Source organism: Polyodon spathula, chromosome 5, assembly GCF_017654505.1.
Source record: "Polyodon spathula isolate WHYD16114869_AA chromosome 5, ASM1765450v1, whole genome shotgun sequence".
NCBI classification, from domain to species: domain Eukaryota; kingdom Metazoa; phylum Chordata; class Actinopteri; order Acipenseriformes; family Polyodontidae; genus Polyodon; species Polyodon spathula.
In genome coordinates, this window is record NC_054538.1 from 59,945,415 (window position 1) to 59,965,186 (window position 19,772).

The window sequence follows — 19,772 nt, forward strand, 5'->3', positions numbered from 1 at the left end:
TCTATCTATTCTATATATATCTCTCTTATATATATATATAAGATATATATATATATATCTATAGATATATATATATATATAGATCTCGTATATATATATATTAATTATTACTTATTAATTTAGTCATCGGCAAATATTATTTTTTATTATTTTCTCCCCAATTTAGTCATGTCCACTGTCCTCTGAAGCGTGTGCCGTCAGCCGACCGCTTCTTTACACACTTCAGACTAACCATGCAGTCACCTCAGAGCTACAGCGTCGGAGGACAACGCAGCCCTGGGCAGATTACAGGCAAGCCTGCAGGCGCCAGGCCAGACCACAGGGGTCGCTGGTGCGCAGTGAGCTGAGGACACCCTGGCCGACCTGGCCCTCCCTCCCCCCTGGCGGCGCTCAGCCAATTGAGCGCCACCCCCTAGGAACTCCCGGTCACGGTCGGCAGTGACATAGCCTGGACTCGAACTGGCAATCTCCGGGCTATAGGGCACATCCGCGCAGAGCGCTTTTACTGGATGCGCCCTCGGGAGCCCCCCTTGAGACATATCTTTCAGATCTTTAAAGGATGTACATGAAAAGGTGCTCAGTCTTGTAATTTGTACAGCGAGGACTAACTGAAGAACACCTGAATTTCCATGCTATGTATTTTATCCTGAGTATGATAATAATGGCGCAGTTGAAAAACTGTTGATAGAAAGTTGATGTATTTATCAATAGCTGCATCTGACTCTGTCAAATTTGCATCTGACTCTATGCATTTAAAAAACCTGTATGCTTTTTAAAATGCATAGTTTTGTATAAAATATTCACACACACACACACACACAAACAGTAGATTATATGCTATGTTGATATTGTTTCAATCCTACTGCACAAGTTGTTTTCTGCAATCTAGGAATATTTCTCATTTGTTTGATTGCTGATTAAAATGATGCAAGGGCTACTAAATGTCATTACTGTTGCTCTATATTATTTTTGTTACTCCATGCTCCATAAAGCTTTGCTTTCCTGTCCCTGTTAATTAAGACTGCTGATTGCCCAAGGTCTAATGTTGCCCTTTGTAATTCTCATTTATGTTGCGCACATACATTGACAGTAAATCAAACCATAACAGGGGTGTGCAAAGGTTAAGTTAGTAGGGTTCAAAAAAGAGGATCTGGTATTAAAAAAAAATATCCTGTTGATTCTTATACACCATTCCTTATACAAAACATATTTTGTACATATATTTAAAAAGCAAAATGTCCGTTCAGTATTTGAGCTTAGTTATGCAAAAAGAGATAGTATCACAATTTAACCTTTATATTGTTGGACATTAATTTATGTTTGTCATTATGAGCAATGATATCTCATCTAGACAAGTTTTCGTGCTATTTGGTATTCTCATGTTTTCCCGAAATCAGACAGACCCATCTTCTGCAGTAAAAGCACTGGCTATAAAAATGTGAAAATCAATTTCTATCAAAGTGGTATTTTATTTTTGCATTTGCTGTTGCAGTACTACAGGTATTTTACAAAAATGTTAAAACTGCAAGTTTTAATGATACATATTGTGTCTATTTGTGAGTAAAAAATATTAACCAACAAAACATGTCAAAAACATAAATAAAATGTTATTGATGTTTTCTGTGCCTGCAGACACAACTCCGCTGCAAAAGGGTTTTATTGTTTATTCAATGACTTAAAAAAATAACACACCTACGGTTTACACTGGAGACGTTCTTACCGTAGCGACACCAGCCAAAAGCAGACAGTTCAGCCAGCTCGGGGGAACTGGACCGTTGTTTATATATGTGGTATATTACATTTCAAGAGAACTGGGAAAAAATAAATGTTCTTTTTTTAAAAGCATGTTTGCAATATGATAGTGCTTTTAAAACGTGTCATTTCTTTTTGGACAAGGATGTATGGTTACCAAATGTTAAGAAGACAATTGCTTAAACAAACAAAAACAAAAAAAATCACATTTGAGGAACATTTTATTAAAAAGTTAGGATATATGGCCCAAAGGCCTTACCAGCCACTTATGCCTTTTACCTTTGGCGAAATGATGGACAGCCTGACCTCTAGTGGAGACCACGTTATAAAACCACTATGCATCTTTACACAATTTGTATGCTCTGGACCAGAAAGACCCCAGTCTTAATCACAGGGTGGTGTTACGGTCAGGACTGTATCTGACAGCAGCCAGTGCCTTCCCCCTTAAGTCTCATGGGCACGACATTCACATCCCCCATTTACTGGGCATTTGTATTTCGAGCAGTTTATGGACAACAGTAAAATCTTGTAATTAATTGGCATACTTTAATGAAGCTGTTTAATTTATTAGGCTAATCCCACATATGGTAATTCATTAGCAACATCCCGTCAGGTACAGAGTGTTTTTCCAGCCTTTGATCAGTGCACTGTCACTCAGTTTCCTTTTAACTTCAAGGGTCTCTTCTAAGAAGTAACCTTAAATTCTAGACTGCAAGCTAGTGCTGAGAAAAATATAGACATTCTTAGGATATTTAAGCAATACTGTTCGTCTTTGCTTGGTATTATTCTAGATGTATCCTGTACATTAATAAACCTGCTGAATCTGCAATGATAGCATTGTAAAAACCTGGAGAAGTTTAGATAATATGGATACTTTATATATATATAATATATATATATATATATATATATATATATATATATATATATATATATATATATATATTACCTCATGGTGATTTGCTAGCTGTTTAAAAAAACAAATGTAATATTTGTACAGTCCCCCTCTCCTTGTTGTGAGCTTCTTTGCCTATTTTAAATCAGTCTCTGATTCAAGTCTCAGTTTTACACAAACTTTCCTCCCTAACTCAAAATACAGATGGGAACTGTTAAGCTAACAAGAGCCTCCATCTACATTATTAGCTTGTATAACCCATGTATGGTGGGTGTATTGGTATATGTTTTAAATATAGATTCATGTATGAAATATATGAAACATGTCAAATATAGCGAACATGAAATTGTCACTAACTTGTGCCAATGGGGAAATTTGACACTGACAAGCTTAACACATTTGAAAATATATGCTAAAGTTAATGAAAACAGAAGGAACTTCTGATAGCATTGCTATAGTTACAAATTATTGTTAATTAATAAGTATCTTAATTTTACTGTTACAGCAAAATACCATCAAAGGGCAAGCTGATTTTGACCATTACGATGGATACGTGTGAAGGGAAGGACAACTTTGTTCGATACCTGGAGCATGTCCAGGCGGTGATCACTGTCAATGCTACTAGAAGAGGAGATCTGAACATAAACATGACCTCTCCCATGGGCACAAAATCCATTCTGCTGAGTCGCCGCCCCCGAGATGACGACTCCAAGGTTGGCTTCGACAAGTGGCCTTTTATGACAACGCACACTTGGGGAGAAGACCCCAGGGGGACCTGGGTCCTGGAGATTGGCTTTGAGGGGACTGCATTGCAGAAAGGGGTGCTGAAGGAATGGACTCTGATGCTCCATGGAACACAAAGTGCCCCTTACATAGACCAAATAGTGAGAGATTATCGGTCTAAACTGGCCATGTCTAAAAAGGAGGAGCTGGAGGAAGAACTGGACGAGGCTGTGGAACGAAGCCTGAAGAGTTTGCTGAGCAAGAACTAGCCCTCTTGTCATCTGCATGTCGGTCTGTTTCATAAACTTCACACGCTTTCAGTCTTGGTTCTACCCTCCTTCCTGTGTTTACTAGCCCTAATATACAATTAATGTTTCTTGTGGTCAGATAATCACAATTTGTAATTTAGCTTTTTTTTTTCTTTTTACTCTTTAGTATATGCTGTTATTATATTTTGGTTTTGGTTCCCTGCCCTAAACCTACTACTTGTGTGTACAGTTTATGTACATGATTTTGTGTCATACTACTTAAAGGTTAATATCTTGCAAACAAAGCAGTGCCATTTTTTTCCCATTATATTTTTGAGATAAATATTGTTTATATAAAAAATTTCGAATTGTGTGGTCAACTTACAGCCACTGGTTTTGATCATGTTTCTTTAAAGAGTACATTACAAAACAATTAGGTGCAGATGAAGTAGACTAATTGGAAAGAAACATTTGCTTATGAGAATACTTGATCAAAGTATTTTTGTTGAAAGAGGGAGACTATCTGAGACAATAGCTAGGACTTAGATTGGAGAGAGAGAGAGAGAGAGAGAGAGAGAGAGAGAGAGAGAATCACTGACTTTGTTATTAATAGAACAGCCTGGCCATTTCATGTTTCAATGTAGATTTCACACTGATATTTGCTGTTTTATAAAAAAATTAATGTCAGCTTCTCAAAGCTGTTTACTCCAAATCATCATTAGTTTTTTTTTTTTTTTTTTTTTTAAGAAAAGGACCTAATAAAATGACCAAACCAGAAATAAAGTGAGGCTTTTCATTCAGGGGCTTGAAAGTAATCTTAAATCGTTTCTTATTAGTTTTGGAATTGTATTTGGATTTTTTTTTTTTTTTTTCCTTTTGAGAAAACAATTGTGCTGAATACATTTTGGAGTAAATAGGTTTGATTTTCCGCATTCAATGAAAAAAAAAAACCTTTAGTTCGACATTCCAATTACAGCACATGTTTTAGGCCACACTAAATTGAAATTATAGCATCAATGTGGCCACAGCAGTGGCAATAGCTGTGGCACAATTCTGTTTGAATCTATGCCTACATCAGTACAAGGCATTGTGAAGACCTTGTGAAGTACATGACTGTATCATAATTTATATTGCAAGCCCAGTGGAGTCTGATACTAAGTGATTCTTTTGGTTTGAGTGTACTGTAGTTTTACTTAAATCTTGTTGTGGTGCCGTTAAATGTTTAAAAATTCCATGTGATATATATTAGCACCAAACCTTGAAATCTTAAAAGAATGAAATATATCTTTTTTGTTACTGTAGTCTTCTTTAGTAAGACAAAGCTTCATCTACATCATCAATAAATTCTGTTATTCCTGCATAATAATTTAGTGAATTTGAAACCATTTTAATGACTTTAATGACCCATGACTTTAAAAGCATTTATTTGATTTCATATCAGTTTATAAGACAGAAATGGATGATTTCTTGTTTGAATAGTAACCTGTAAAATCAGAATTTACAAAACTTTCTGACAAATACTGAAATCATTTTTATACTTTTAGCAATAATAAATGTCTATCTTTAGAATATTACTAATTTCAGTTATTAATATCATTATAATAAATGATCTTTACAGTACTTTAGAGTACAATTTTCTTTATAGGTACATCGTTTTTCATTTGAATGCAAAGGGTGTTTATTGTGATTAAAATGTGTTTTTGCACACATCACTACAATGAGTAAATGAGGTATAATTCTGCCACCTTGTGTCTGGTATAAGTAAATGCAGCAAAACACTGTGGTGTAAATGAGGGGACTGTTTTTGTTAGTTTGTTTTTTTACAGTATGTCTATCACCACATTCACAAAGATTTATCCTGTGAGTTTTGGAAAATTGAATGTAGTTTGATTAAAAAAAAAATTAAAAAGTCTTAAATATAGTAAAACCTTTGAAAAGGACACATTTTCCATAATATTTAGGCATGACAGCCCAGATATTTCAGAGTTTAGGTTTTTTGAGTACAGCACTAAATAGACAGGAAAGTATATTTTAATGAATCAAATGTGATTTTATTAAATCTCTTTAATACACAGCAAAACTGTGTGCAGGTTAATCACTGTAACCCAATTTTGCAAACTGAAAGCTGATTATATACTGTATGGGTCATTCAATTTCAATCAGTTCAATACTGTCTAACATTTTCCAGGAGAAATTCTATTTAAGATGGGAATCTGTGCTCCATAGCATTACACACGGCATCTTCTTTCCCCAGGTTTATCAGACAGTAAAGGTCAAATTTCTTAAATGTGAAGCACAACAGCACCTGAAAGTATACAACCACTGTCGCAAAAAGAACAACTGGCAAATTAGGAATTTTTGTCTCCATGTTTCTTCTTGCTTGTCTTCTCAATCATGGTCTCCACAATCATTGCAGTCTCCTCATAGGCCTGAAATTTATCATCCTCTGAAAGCTTTTCCACAGATTCAACCACCTCCACTTTTTCATAGCTCATAGAATCAGCTGGTGGGTTGGTTCTTGGTGGGGGCGTTGGGTGCAAAGTAGACATGCCGCTCCTGTTCTGATCATCATGGTTGTTTTCTTTCCTGTTCCTACTGCGTGGTCTGGGTGGATGTCTAGGTGGTAGGCTTGGTCCTGGGCAAGGCCCTGGTCCTGGGTCTTCAAAGCTTGTTGGCTTCGGTTGATCCCCATTGCTTCCTGTCTTATTATGTATTCCACTATTTACATCCCTTCCTTTTCCCTCGTCATCCTCCATTTCCTCACCTTTTCCATTTTTCGGTGGCATTGGTAAGGGGGGAGTGGGTTTTCCATTGTCACCAGCCTTATAAAGATCATCAGGAGGCATCAGATCATTCTGGATCTTAACAATGATCTGACCACTGGAAGGACTAGATGGACAGAAGAATGGGTCTACGTAGCTCGCTTCGCCTGTCACAAGCACGTAGCGCCCCTTAGTGTAGAAATCTGCAATGGGCTCTGGCTTCTTGTATCTTCGCATTCTGTCCCTCACGATGTTACACAGTGAATCAAAAGCTTTGCTGATCTGAGCTCCATCTGGCACATCTTCTTGTGCAATGTCCTGATACAGCATCCCATGTTCTTCTTTTCTAACCTCTTCCTCGTCAACATGTTCTTCTCCCTCTTCTCTTGGATCTCCAGTTTTCTGTTCAGCACTGTTGTCTGTCACATCTTTTGTGGTGATTTCCTTTTTTTTCAGGACCTTTTTGGCAAGGCTTTTCTGCCTGGGTTTAGCACTTGTGATTTCTTGGACAGTCTGGGTGATATCTTAAGGAAAAAATGACATCTATCTTTCAGTAAATAAGTTTATATTGCTTTATTTAAAGTTCTATTAAAAGCAAGGTAATTATTTAGTGACTGCAGAAATGACAATGGAATGCTTATGAAGTAAACATGAATTCATGATTCCCCACTTACTCCTACAGAACCACAAACCTGTCAAGAAGTCATGAATACACAGTTACCATGAACAAGGTTAACATCAAGAATAAGTGTTAAATGTACAGTATAATTAACTTATGTTTACTTCATGAACTTAATATGAACTAAACAGAGTAAGAAGACATATCTTAATTATGTTATAAATACATGAGTAAGTATGAATATGTGAAATACATAGTAAGGTATTTATTTCCAACAGCATTCTTTGAGAAACTTGTGAGTTAAATCCTTTAGAATAGGGCCCTTTGCAGTCTATGAAGCAATATATATCAAACACTGTGTGATTAACAGGATATTGTTCAGCTATAATATGCTATTAAGGTTTGCGGTGACCAATTGTTTTGAAAGTGTGGCTTGGTGTGGGCTGCAAATCAAGTAGAGAACGCCGCACACCTGTTGCTGCATATTGCTCTTTGTTAAAATGGTGTTCCCAACCCACACTTTTCAACCAAGACAAATGGTAAATACATAATGCTGTGAACCAGTCTCTGTGCTTCTTACCTTTCCCTCTTGTCGTGCTTGAGGGGGTGTTGCTGTATCGATAATTGGTTGTAAACAAGGTTATAGGAGTCCCAATTATTGCTGAATTCAACCTGAAGCGAGAGAGAGACAAAAACCAAAAGCATGTCAACACTTTTAAGAAGGCCTTTACTGTTATGCATGTCGAGAGAACGACTCACAAATAAATATAAAAGTAAAAGAAAATAATGATCTTGAATTGATTTTTTTTAACAGTATTATATATGGCCTATGTTACTCCTCTCTTAAAATATGGAAATCCAGCTGGCATGAACAATTACAGACCAATTTCCAATTTGTCCGTTTTGGCAAAGAATCTGGAATCTATGGTCAGTAATCTAGTGAAATGTTACTTGGATGCAAACAACATTTAAAAAAAAAAAGAAACATTGCAGGTTAAGGATAATATAAAAATGACTCTAGATAAAAAATCAATATGTTTATCTCTGTTTATTGTTCTTTCCAAGGCAATTGATACGGTTCATCATGCATTACTCAATAAAATATTATTGTGTGCTGGAATTGGATTGTAAGCAGCTGGATGGTTTCAAAATTACACTACTAATAGATCACAGATTTTCAACCATGGAAATATGATGTCAAATCCTGTTTTGTTAAATAAGGGTGTTCCTCAAGGATCTCTTCTCGGCTCGTTATTGTTTATCCGATATATTAAATTAATATTAGTGTTAATTATTAAAATTAATAATCTTTATGCAGATGATACTATTTTATACTCATGTAACCCCTCTCCTTCCTTGGCAGTCAATAATTTGCAAGCTGATTTTGATTCCATTCAACGAGCCTTAATAAATCTAAAGCTTCTTTTAAATTCTAATAAGACAAAAGCTATGGTATTTTCTTCTACAAGGACAAATGCTCCTAAAGAATTATCTTAAGTTACCTTAGATAACAAAGTTATTGAGATAGTTGATAACTATAAGTATCTGGGTATCTGGTAGGATAGTAATCTCGATTTTAAGGTCTGTATTGATAATCTTGCAAAAAAAATTAAATTCATAATAGGCTTCTTTTATAGACTCCGATCTTGTTTTTCTGTAGTTCCAAAAAAAAAAAAATAATAATAATAATACTTGCTTGTATATTCTTACCACAAATTGATTATGGGAACACAGTCTATAGGTTTGCATCACACTTAGCATTAAGCAAACTGGATCCAATATATAATGCAGCCTTGAGAGATATTACGAATTCAAGTTACTGTACTCATCATTTTGTGTTATACAGTTTGGTTGGCTGGACCCCCTTGGCTTTGTGAAGGTTGAAGCACTGGTATATTCTGTTATATAAGGACATTTGTAAAATTACCTCCATATATAAATGAATACTTTATAGTGGCTTTTTGTAACTACAGCATTAGATTGCATGCATTTTTTAAAATTATTTTATGGTTCCTAAAATGCGCACAGAGGCTGCTAAAAGATCATTTGTCTGTTTTGCTGTTTGGTCTTGGAATTATTTACAATCTAAACTTAAGTTGCAGTCCTGAATAACTTTAGTACAATTTAAGAATAAGCTGCACGATTATCTACTTGAGAGTTGTGCATGTTATATGTAGTTGAGTAGACTTTTTACTGTTTGTTACTATTTGATTGTTGACTGTTTCACTGATTGTTGACTGTATTATTATGATTTGTATTTTATTTGTGTGGCTGTGTTTTTGTACCGTGTTTTATTGTGTTGCTGTAGCCTTTCTTGGCTAGGTCACACTTGTAAAAGAGATTTTAATCTCAACATGCTTACCTAGTAAAATAAAGTTTTAAAACAATATAATACCTCTAGACAGAAGGTGTACAGTTTTAAAAAAAAAGGTTGAAAACCCCTGCCATAATCCATCAACTCAAGATTCCACTTTTAACGGTGGGACAAGGGCCCTCTTTTAGAAGCATTCCCTCAGGACTGTACCATAAGGCTACCACATTTCTGGAAGGCTCAACCGGTAATTGAAAGGAAAACATTCATTCAGCAGGGAGAATCCGCTTATGTGAATGGCAGTGAATGAATGATCATGATAGCGATTGTAATTGCAGATGATTTATGACAGTGAAGGGCACTTAGGGCCCGGGTGAAATATATATTTGGCTGGAGGTTTCGTCCACGGGTGCCCGACGGCTACCTGCGCGAGGCCGGCTGGAAATACACGAACAGATACGTGCATCCCAGTGCCGCAGATAAGAAGTGGCTGTAGCCACCTCTCTCTGAAATTACGAGGCCACCAAACCATGAATAAATAATGAAAAATATTTAACGCTCTCCACAGTAGTACTCTGCAATCTAAGGGCAGCCCTTCCTCCAGGCTATAAGCAATCAACTCTCGTTTCAACCTCCCAGCGCTTGACTGAGCAGCCAAAACAAAAAAGAAGCGACAAGATTGAATAGTACACAGAGCTTTTAAGCACTTGCTGATGACGTATTTGTTATGGCCGGATTCTCCTTCCAGAAAAGCAACCAGGTTTACAATTCTGTAAATCATGACTGAGAGTTTCTTCACTCACATTTTTTAAAATGTCAGTAGGTAATTATGTTTTTTAACAGATTGGTCAAGTTTTAATGGAGCAGTTCTGCAGTTGGTGAATATTTAGTATCAGGTGAATCAGAGTGTATTGCCTCAGCACAGTGCAACAGGCTTGATGCTTGTGCTAATAATAAATACTAAACCTTTTTACCTGTTGTCTTCGTTCTCAATGATTCTCTTGTATCTGTCAAGTTCATTTTCTAAAGATATTCGATACATGGCCAGGTGTCGGCATTCGTCTGTGTACTTTTCCAAGGTCCTCTCGGTCTCTTCTATTTCTTTGCGGAGACCTTCAATCTGCTCGTTGTACAACTGAATGTCATCATCGTAACTCTCCTGCGTATTCTTGATGGCCTGTTCCAACACTGAAGTCTGGGGGAGGGGGGGGGGGGGGGGGGGGGTAGTTATTACAAACTATGAACTCAAACCTACACTATCCACATGTTGCTCAGGTATTCCTATTCAAGCCAATAATCATGTATTTGTACAAGAAACATATAGTGGTCCATTCTAATGACGTTCAAAACATATAATATTTTTAACAAACATTTATAAATCAATCAATCACAATCTTAATTTTATATAGCACCTTTCATAGTGGAACACCATCACAAAGCGCTTTACAGGAAAGTAGTTTATTACACCACTATTAAAAGCCTTCATGTTGTAGTAAAGTTTTTTTTTTTTTATGTTACTTTAACACTGTATTACTACAGTATAGCCTGTTGATATTAATGGATCCCTAAACTACATTGTGGCTATTATTTATGCTCAAAATTATCCAAATTGTACTGTCACTGCGGGTTCATAGTCCATTTTATACATTTCAATTTTACGTTGTGTTGCATCGACTTTATCATGGATATTGGTGGATTGCAAAATACTGAGAAACTGATAGGTTAATTGGGGTCATGGTTGCTAAATACCTAAGAACTCTGAAACTGCTAAATTAATAAATAGCTTGTTAGTCAATACCGGTGTGCATTCATGTCTTTTCATATTTTAAAATTCAGCTTTCTAGCTCAGTTTGGAAATAAAGTAATCGCTGTCAGAAGTAATCTAACTGAAAATCCACTCCCTCAGTTGAGCACAATGCACTGCAGCTAATAGTGAGAAATTGATTTGAAAACTACATGAATTACACCATTTATAAAAAGTATCCAATTCTGTACCACTAGATGCCACTCAAGTATAGAAAGAACATACACACAGATTTGATAGTTCCACATATAGAGGGTATTTTGGAATGTAGCCAAATCAATGTATCTTGGATGTGAAATTAATTAGAGCAGCAAATTGTGAATTCATATGTGCTGGCAAAAAAAGAATAGTCATTCAGATGTACTTGGCCAATGTATTTTAAAAGTAGAATATTAAACAACCGCAAATATGTAGAACACATAAGCTGGTCTTCATTTTTTCAAAAAAGGCATAGTACTGGCACCATACTTATCTCATTACACCCCTTCCTAAATTCAAAACACCACTACAAAAAATGAACATGTATTTGAACAAAACCAGTTGTACTGATTCTGAGGGGTGACCTGGAAAATAAATATATCAATCCACAATGTCATTGTCTTGTTTGAAAACTTAAATGTTTGTGGGTTATCAAGATTTATTTATTTATTTAGTTCTTTTTTTTTTTTTTAATTGAGCAAAATAAGACGAAACTGAAATTGTGGCATATGTTTTTCCAGGACATCTCAAAATTATATGTTTTTCAAATGAATTGAAATGACCATTTCCAAAACCACAATTCAGCTGTACTTACTGGACAACGAATTAGCTAATAACATACACACCAAGAAGGAGCAAAAGAATACAAAGCAAGTCTTTGACAGACAATATTGCTATATCCTCTAGAAATATCCGTGGGAAGAAAGCAGAAAAGCGGAATGTGTCACAGAGATTATTTTGCAATTGTATTATCTGTACTAGTGTGTGCTTTCATTGCTTTCAAATAAACCACTGGCTTTCAGCAATACTGTAATCCAGTTAAAAACACCCTCTCTACTGTCATTATGACCCACCTCAGTTTGCAGTCTCTGCTTCTGGGTCTGTAACTGACAGAGGGCACTCTTGTATTCTTCCAGCTGGCTTTGCAGGGAAGGCACTCTTCTTTGAGCTAGCAGCTTCTCTTGGCCCTGGTATAGAAAAGTACTGTACATGACAAAGCTGACTAATTCTAATACATACTAAAATTACATTAACACTGTATAGTAAGGATCAGCAATTGAAGTGCAATTACCCATTAACTAACATTTAATTTCTTATGGAATTAATGTTAAATTCATACAACTCAATGTTTCATTTATATTGAATCTAAGCCAAACAATAAATTATAATGAATAAGCACAGCTTTTGAAGTTTGAAATATGTTTAAAATATTTAACCTCAAAAGTAATGAATTGAAGTAGCCTATCTTGGAATTCCATTATGTATTTTCAATGTATTTCCAATGTATTATGGAACTTTGGAACCGTTTTATGGATTTAAAAAAAAAAAAAACATTTTTGAATGAATTCTAGAAATCCAGATAAAAAATGATTACCTCAGATATTCCCTCGATTATATTTGGCACACGGGGGGTAGTTTGGATGATTTGTTGGAGAATGTTGACATAGGTTTGAATTTCAACAAGGTTCTGTGATGAGAAAAGGCAAACAACAGACTCATGAAGTTAGATACATTTTTAAAGCCTAATGGCTCATAGACACCAATCAACACTAATCTTCAACTACAGTGCATAACCTAATGTCCACTATCGGTTAGTCAGGCAAGGTGAGGTAAAGCTGTTACCACTATTACCAAATTATGGTTAGTTAAAATGTAGAGGACTGCTGTGCTTTAAGTAATGTACTGTTTTTTTTTTTTTTTTTTTTTTAGTTATCTGTAACCTGCCAATGATGCTTTAATTAAATACATATTTAAATTAGGCTGAACTGTGCCAATACTGTGCTTACAATAAAAACAAGCTTATCTATAAATGTTAAAACTTGTTATATAAGCCTACTTTCTCTGCAGTTTTTATATATTACAGTGTCACATCCATTACACGGAACTGAGTTTATTCTCTGTGCTGGCAATGTGATGTACAGTCCTAGACCACAAAAGAATGTGTCCTTGGAAAGAAAAAGAAAAAACATTTGGTCTCACAATAAGCATTACTGTGCTAGACTTTAATGTATTTACTGGCAACGCTTTGTGAGTGTGGTCCATTGTGCTGTGGAAGAGGGTCATGGGAGCATCTACGTTTTACTGAAGCCAAAGAAATCTCTTATCTCTGCTTCAAAGGTGTCTCTTGTCGAAACTATAATTCCCCATGGTCAGGCAGTCTAATATCATGATTGACCTACCTTTTTGTGTCTGTCTTTAGTGGCATTTATATCATCCTGCAGAAACTGAGATTGTATCTGTAGTTCCAGGTTCTCTAGCAAAGCAGCATCAGCCTCCTAGAATGAATTAAAACATTTTAAAATATTATTTGCCAATAGCCAATACCCTAAATCTGGTAAGGGCAGGGTTATCTTGGTGAACAGGAGTATGTCATAATGAATCTAGGGGAACCCCACACTGCATGTGAACAGTATGGCTGACTCTTATTTGCCCTCATTAGGCATGCAAATAAAGAAAGCTGTGCATTTTGGATAGGACAACATGATTCAGAATGGTCTGATATTAATGTAATCCATATTCTGGAGTAAGAATATAAACTGGATGAAAGTATGAGTATTAGAATGGCATAATTCCAAACTGTAAAAAAAAAAGTGGGAAGATTGCAATGGAATCATCTGCCAAAGTGGGGTCTGTGAACTAATTTACATTTGAAGCACTTATAGAAACGTTTTGAAAAATACCCTTTTGATACAATTATAACGCAAGTGCATATACATTGAAGGCAACATTTGCAGACCACAGTTTGCCAGCAATAGTAACACAATGCATTTGGAATAAATATTGCACAGTGTTGCTGACACTGTAACACACACTGCCATGGTGCGGTGATGGATTGTTTGCTTGCACTGCTTCACACTAACGGAAATTGAAAACATGGAAATGTCACCCCTGTGGCTCATTGCCTATATTTATTTAATAAATATTAACAAGGATGTCTTCCTTCACTTAAAGTTACATATCACATGAAAATAAACATAATTACATTTTGCAAATACTTCCCTTATATTTGTTTAGTAATTGTGCATATTACCATGCTTTCACAATGCCTACTGTATACTGTGCATTAATTTTGCACTACTGAGGTTTACCATAGATTTCACAATACTTTGCTTCGCACCTAACAACGTATCTATCACTGTGGTAATTTCACAGCCACACTTTCAGTATGGTTTTACTGGGCTTTACTTAATTTCAACATTATTTTACATTGGTATGCCACAAAAGCTTTATAAATGTAAAAACAGTAGGTGTTTCTATCTGAATATACTCAGAACTGACCCTGTCACTACCTAGTTTTCACTCCAGAAAGCTCTACCTTGTTAAACTGCTCCAGTGTTCCTCGAAGCTGCTGCTGATATTCACATTCATTCCTGTATCTGAAAATTACATAAAAGCACAAATTCAAAGTAATTGTTTTAGAAATGAACAGGAACAGTTTATGTCTCTTAAGAGCTCTTCAAGTTTTTTTGTTTCTGTTTTGTAACAATAACATAAACTTGTCATCTTTGCAAAAATATTAATAAAGTATCTTAGGGTACAAGAACACATATTAGGTATATTATTATGTTTTCACTGTATGGGTTATTCAAATGTATGTACTATCCCTGGATGCAAGCCCACTAATCCATATACTGTAGTCTGATCTGTACAATACAGCAATTTTTCTCTTTTTTGTTTGTCTTGATTTCCATGAAAAGTGTTCAGCCTCTATTATCTAAATTAGAGGAGGCTGAATGATAGTTTTAACCTTTTTTATCTCTGCAAATATCTCTGGTAATGGAGTACCAACTCATGAGTTGATTTTGACACTCCACTTGCAGCCTCCCTGTCATCTTGCTGCTTGAACACAGTTAACTACATTTAAAGTGTCAAAAGTCTACTTCCCTACCTTGAATGTGGTTGTTTCAGTCAACTTACTTGTTTTGAAACTCATCCAGCATGCGCTCCGCATCCTTCAGCTCTCTTTGCAGCTTGGAACGATCTGCAGACAACTCCCGTATCTTCAGGCGATTGAGTCCAATTTGGTCAGTGAAGGCTTCCTCCAAGCCAGAGAGCTCTTCCATCCTTTGAAGAGTCTCCAGCTGCTTTCTGAAGACAACATTCCTTTGTTCCAGCACTCGGGCCCGGTTGATGTACTTGACAAACCGGTCATTTAGCTCTTGTAAACTTTCCCATCCTTGAACAGCAGACCCCAAGCTGGACACTTCTGGGTTTTTTTGATCTACAAAAGTGTCTGACCGTTCATATTTTTCCTTGCGCACTTCATGCAAGTAACTTGTCTTATACATCCCTTCCTCTTCTCCTCCTTCCTTTCAAGAACTGTTGATCTTCTCAACCCCCTTTAGTCTGTGGAAAATGGGAATGTTTTAACAGATGTTCACCCTCTGTTGCTGCATGTTAGACTAAAGAGTGGTCTTTGTGTTTCTGCAAAATAACTGAAAGTTTAATGAGTCAGACCATCTACCCATGCGTTTGGTCCTTCCAGAGTTTGTCAGCATATTGTCGCTCTGAAATACAAAGAGAAACCCATTGTTGATGGTCCAAAGGATTATAAATGGAAAGCAATTTGCTGTGTCAAATGTTTTGCTCTGTAATTGTTGTTGATTTTTACAAAGCTGTTCTGAGGTGGGATTTGTTCGGTGGCAAAGCATGTCACATGTTCCAGTATGCAAAGTTAGCAATGCTATTTTTTAAAATAGTGGCAAGGATAAAAACCTTTAATCTGTGTGCACACAATGACAGTGCTGATAGGCACTGGAAGAACTGGATTTCTCTACAGCAGCTGATAAAAAGGCTGTTAATTCACTTTATAGTGCCTTTATTGGTTAAGAATCATACAGCCATATTCAAAAACATCACATGTTGTCAGCAATTCTTAAGAGAACTGATACTTTTCTACAGACATAATATCATATGGATATAAATTTTGTTTTAACAAATGGCAGAAACTATGCTCAGCTTTTGAGTATATTCTTGCAGAACAGAGCAATGTGTACAGTATTATTTATAGAAAACACATTAAAACATTTAAATTGCCCATTTGTTTCTCCTGGAGGTAATGGTATACAAATGTACTCCATTATATTGTGGTAAAAGGGTAAAAAGTGTACTATAGAAAAGTAAAGGTATAATGAATGCATGATAAAGTACATTATACAATGTAAAAATAATGATATTTTAAGTAATGCGTTTGTGATATGTAATGGGGGTGGGGTGGGGTGGGGTTAACTTTATAGTGAAGGTGAATGCCCGGAGTATAGTTTTTATTTGAACTGTTATTTTGGCCCCTGTCCCTTTGTTGTTTTTGTTTTTGGTATTCCTTTCTGACAAACTGAGATGATGACAGTTATCTTTTAAATGTTTTGAGCTCAAGGCAGAAAGCATTGATGGCATCTTTCAGATATGCTTAATGTTGCCTGTATTCATTAAAGCGCTCTTTGAAAAATATTATAATCAATTTCTGTAAATCCATGCTAATGGACTCTCATTATAACATCATTGGGAGATTAGTAGTTTGGTTGTGTAATCCTGGTATAATAAAGTGATTTTTTTACTTCTTCTTTTAAATACAGTTTAAAAATATGACAGCTGGAGAAGCACATTGCAAATCACAGGATCACAGTTACAATAAAAAAACACAGACAGCAGCTTCCACATAATAAACTGCTATATCGTCACTGTCCCCATCAAGTGTTAAAACAAATAGTAGATCACTGACCGTTCTAAAAAAATTTAACAAACAGGTTACTCTCTAAGATGCATCACTGGGGTATCAATGTCCAGATAAACAAAATTAGGCTACGTGGCAGGCCTACTATAAAAGAAAAGAGGCCACAATTTGAGGGAGAAAATGAACATGAATCCTGCACCACAATGTTTTTTTTTTTTTCCCCACATCTAAGTTTTTACTTCTTATTGATCTTTAACCAACATAAATACATGTTTTAATAAAATGTGTGTGCTATTATTCTTTCATTTCCTACATTTTAAATATAACGTACATGGACCCTCTATTGTGATTCTGTTAAAGAGAGACAGCAAGAGCCTTAGGTTTTAAAACTTAGGTTTTAAAAAAGAGGCAAAACAATTATATTAAAGAGTAAACTAGATTAAACAAATTCCAAATTATAGCTACAGTATCAGTATGATGAAAAAGTTGGTGGCAATGATATGTACAGAAAAGCATAGAATAAGAATAGGCAATTAAGGGGTAGCTATACTAAAGTGTTGCGCCTGTCACAATAGTTGCAAACCAGTTGCAAATGAGTCGGAAATCTTGATTGAAATGTACTAAACAAGAGCAATGCTATTTGCGACTTTTTAGGAAATGCTTTGTGGCAACAGTTTCTGTTTGCAGTTCAAGCGTAAAGGAATATGTAATTATGGGTGTTCCTGAATAAATTTGCAAAAAGGGGGTGGGAATAGTGTACATGACAATTCTCATATTATAATGAGATGTATGAAAGCTGCAGGCAATTGCAACACTTACAATTACATCAATTTGTTATGAACATTTGAAAGTATGTTTTAAACAATAGCAATTGTTAATGGCATTTCCCAGTCTGCTTTTTTTCATATGTTGCCAGTTGTGCATTTTTGAGTCAAACAGCCAAATACCTATTTTTCCGTAAAAGCAGGGTGTACTTACAAGCCTTGAAAACAATGACATTTCTATGAAATTTCGTGTTTCCCCAACATGTTGGGAGCAATAGACTGCACACATGTGCCGCTAACCCCTCCAGCTCATTCTGAACATCTGTATAGGAATAGGAAACACACCTATTCTATTAATGTGCAGCAGCATGATTTAATTTGTGTTACCGTTAGCCTACAGGCTAAAGTAAAAAGAAAGTGCGCTAGATAGTCATGTCGGACAAATACATCCAGTTTAGTGAGGGGCTACTGATTTTGAAAAGCTTTTTAATAGAAGCACATTTTTTATTTAGGGGTGAAAGTGGGGCCACACTATAGAATCTGATAGGATTAAACTGCCTTTCTTTTTATATATATATATATATATATATATATATACAATATATATATATATATATATATATATCAATAGTATGGGAACTTGAATAAACAATGTTATAATAAACATGTCACGGAACTTGAATCATCATTATATATATATATATATATATATATATATATATATATATATATGCCTTAGTCAGTGCCTTAGCGCCCATGAGATGTGGGGTGTGCAGGAGAAGGCTTCTTTCCCACTATGATTCCTATCCTTACCTCAATTCTGCTTTGCTTCAGCCTTTTCCAAACACTCTGGCCAAGTCGATGCACGCAGTTATAGATGCAAGGTCTGCAGTGTTCCCAAATCCAATCTTTTATTTCTGACTCCAGGTACACGCCTGCCGATATGTCGGGGGGGATGAGCAGGACTCTCTTTGGCTATCTCACCTGTCAATCTGTACTCTCCTATAAAAGCTTGATCACAACTACCTGATTTTGTTTTGTATTTGTTTTTTAGCATTCAGCAATTCAATTAGTCTTGACCAGCGGAGATATTGAAAAATAAGTGGAAACAACATTTCCTATTGAATAACATTTCGAATATATCCGAGGATATCCAGCCCAAGTAGTCATCTCCAACCGGCAAGTTAATGCCGCGGCTGGTCCAATACAATATTTCACCTGCAAAACCAAACCCCAATCTGGTGCTGTCCTGCCCGAAATGACAGCGTTCAAGGCAAAGACCGGCTCCAGCACCAAAACAACTCATGTATAAAGACTGGCTGGTCGCTATTATCTTGAAAGCACTTTTTGACTCCAGGATCCAAATCCCCCCTAACTCAGGATGCAAGATTCTTTTCCTGATGCTCTACAAAAGCATTGAGGCAGAGTCCATCTACCCTCTGCCATACAGCTCCAAGAGGCCCACAGGCCAGCTACACTTCAGCTGCCCCTACCCCAGGTACAGCAATGGAGGCTAATACAGCCCAAACTCAACTACAAATCAACCTCTTCGACAAAAACAGACAAAGATTCTGGCTCCAGCCAACGCAGCAGAACTCAACATATCTCATCAGCAACTATTCAAGCACATTAAAGCATTTATGTAACCATTTGCAGATAACATCTTAACCATAAATACCCTCTTGATGCCATGGATGCCCGGTTCAGCTCCCTCCTACCCTCAAGCAGCACTCCTTCCTCATCTACTAACGTACTAGAAATTACAGAAATTTCAGCCAAGCTCTGCTACCAGGTGCCACACCATATCTGCTCTGTTCCATCGTCAAATCATCAAGGGTATGAATGTTAATCTTGTATCAATTCTCATTGCAACATCCGAATTTGTTGACCACCGGGTAGTAAACTGCAGAGACAGTATCTGTCACCTTAACCCTTTGAGTAGTGAGTTTTAGAATGTTATGATGGGCCACTGGAGTGATTTTTTTACTTTTCATATTTATACTCCTCACACAGATGCATTTGTTT

The 19,772-nt window shown here is 36.1% G+C and overlaps 2 protein-coding genes across 3 annotated transcripts in view; one reads left to right on the forward strand and one right to left on the reverse strand.

The window, feature by feature from the left end:
• LOC121316109 (neuroendocrine convertase 2) overlaps window positions 1–5,072 on the forward strand; it is a 61,884-nt gene extending 56,812 nt beyond the window's left edge. For both annotated transcript variants that reach the window (XM_041250885.1, XM_041250884.1), the window contains one exon: window positions 3,153–5,072. In XM_041250885.1, coding sequence (XP_041106819.1) covers window positions 3,153–3,639 — 487 coding nt within the window. In that variant the 3' untranslated portion in view covers window positions 3,640–5,072. The remainder of the gene's footprint in view (window positions 1–3,152) is intronic.
• A 592-nt stretch (window positions 5,073–5,664) lies between these two features.
• On the reverse strand, window positions 5,665–15,704 carry LOC121316110 (filensin-like). The gene is made up of 8 exons (XM_041250886.1): window positions 15,231–15,704; window positions 14,629–14,689; window positions 13,493–13,588; window positions 12,688–12,780; window positions 12,167–12,280; window positions 10,285–10,505; window positions 7,580–7,671; window positions 5,665–6,904 (listed from the first exon to the last, which is right to left on the reverse strand). Exons 1-8 carry the CDS (start codon window positions 15,599–15,601, stop codon window positions 5,967–5,969), a joined length of 1,986 nt encoding a protein of 661 aa, XP_041106820.1. The 5' UTR covers window positions 15,602–15,704; the 3' UTR covers window positions 5,665–5,966.
• Between the last annotated feature and the right edge of the window lie 4,068 nt (window positions 15,705–19,772).

Excerpts from the sequence above, each read along its gene's own strand:
- LOC121316110 (XM_041250886.1), bottom strand. The coding sequence starts at position 15,601 with ATGTATAAGACAAGTTACTTGCATGAAGTGCGCAAGGAAAAATATGAA. Across the intron at positions 14,690-15,230 it reads CTGGATGAGTTTCAAAACAA|ATACAGGAATGAATGTGAAT; the intron begins GTAAGTTGACTG and ends TGTAATTTTCAG. Across the intron at positions 7,672-10,284 it reads ATTGAGAACGAAGACAACAG|GTTGAATTCAGCAATAATTG; the intron begins GTAAAAAGGTTT and ends CTCTCGCTTCAG.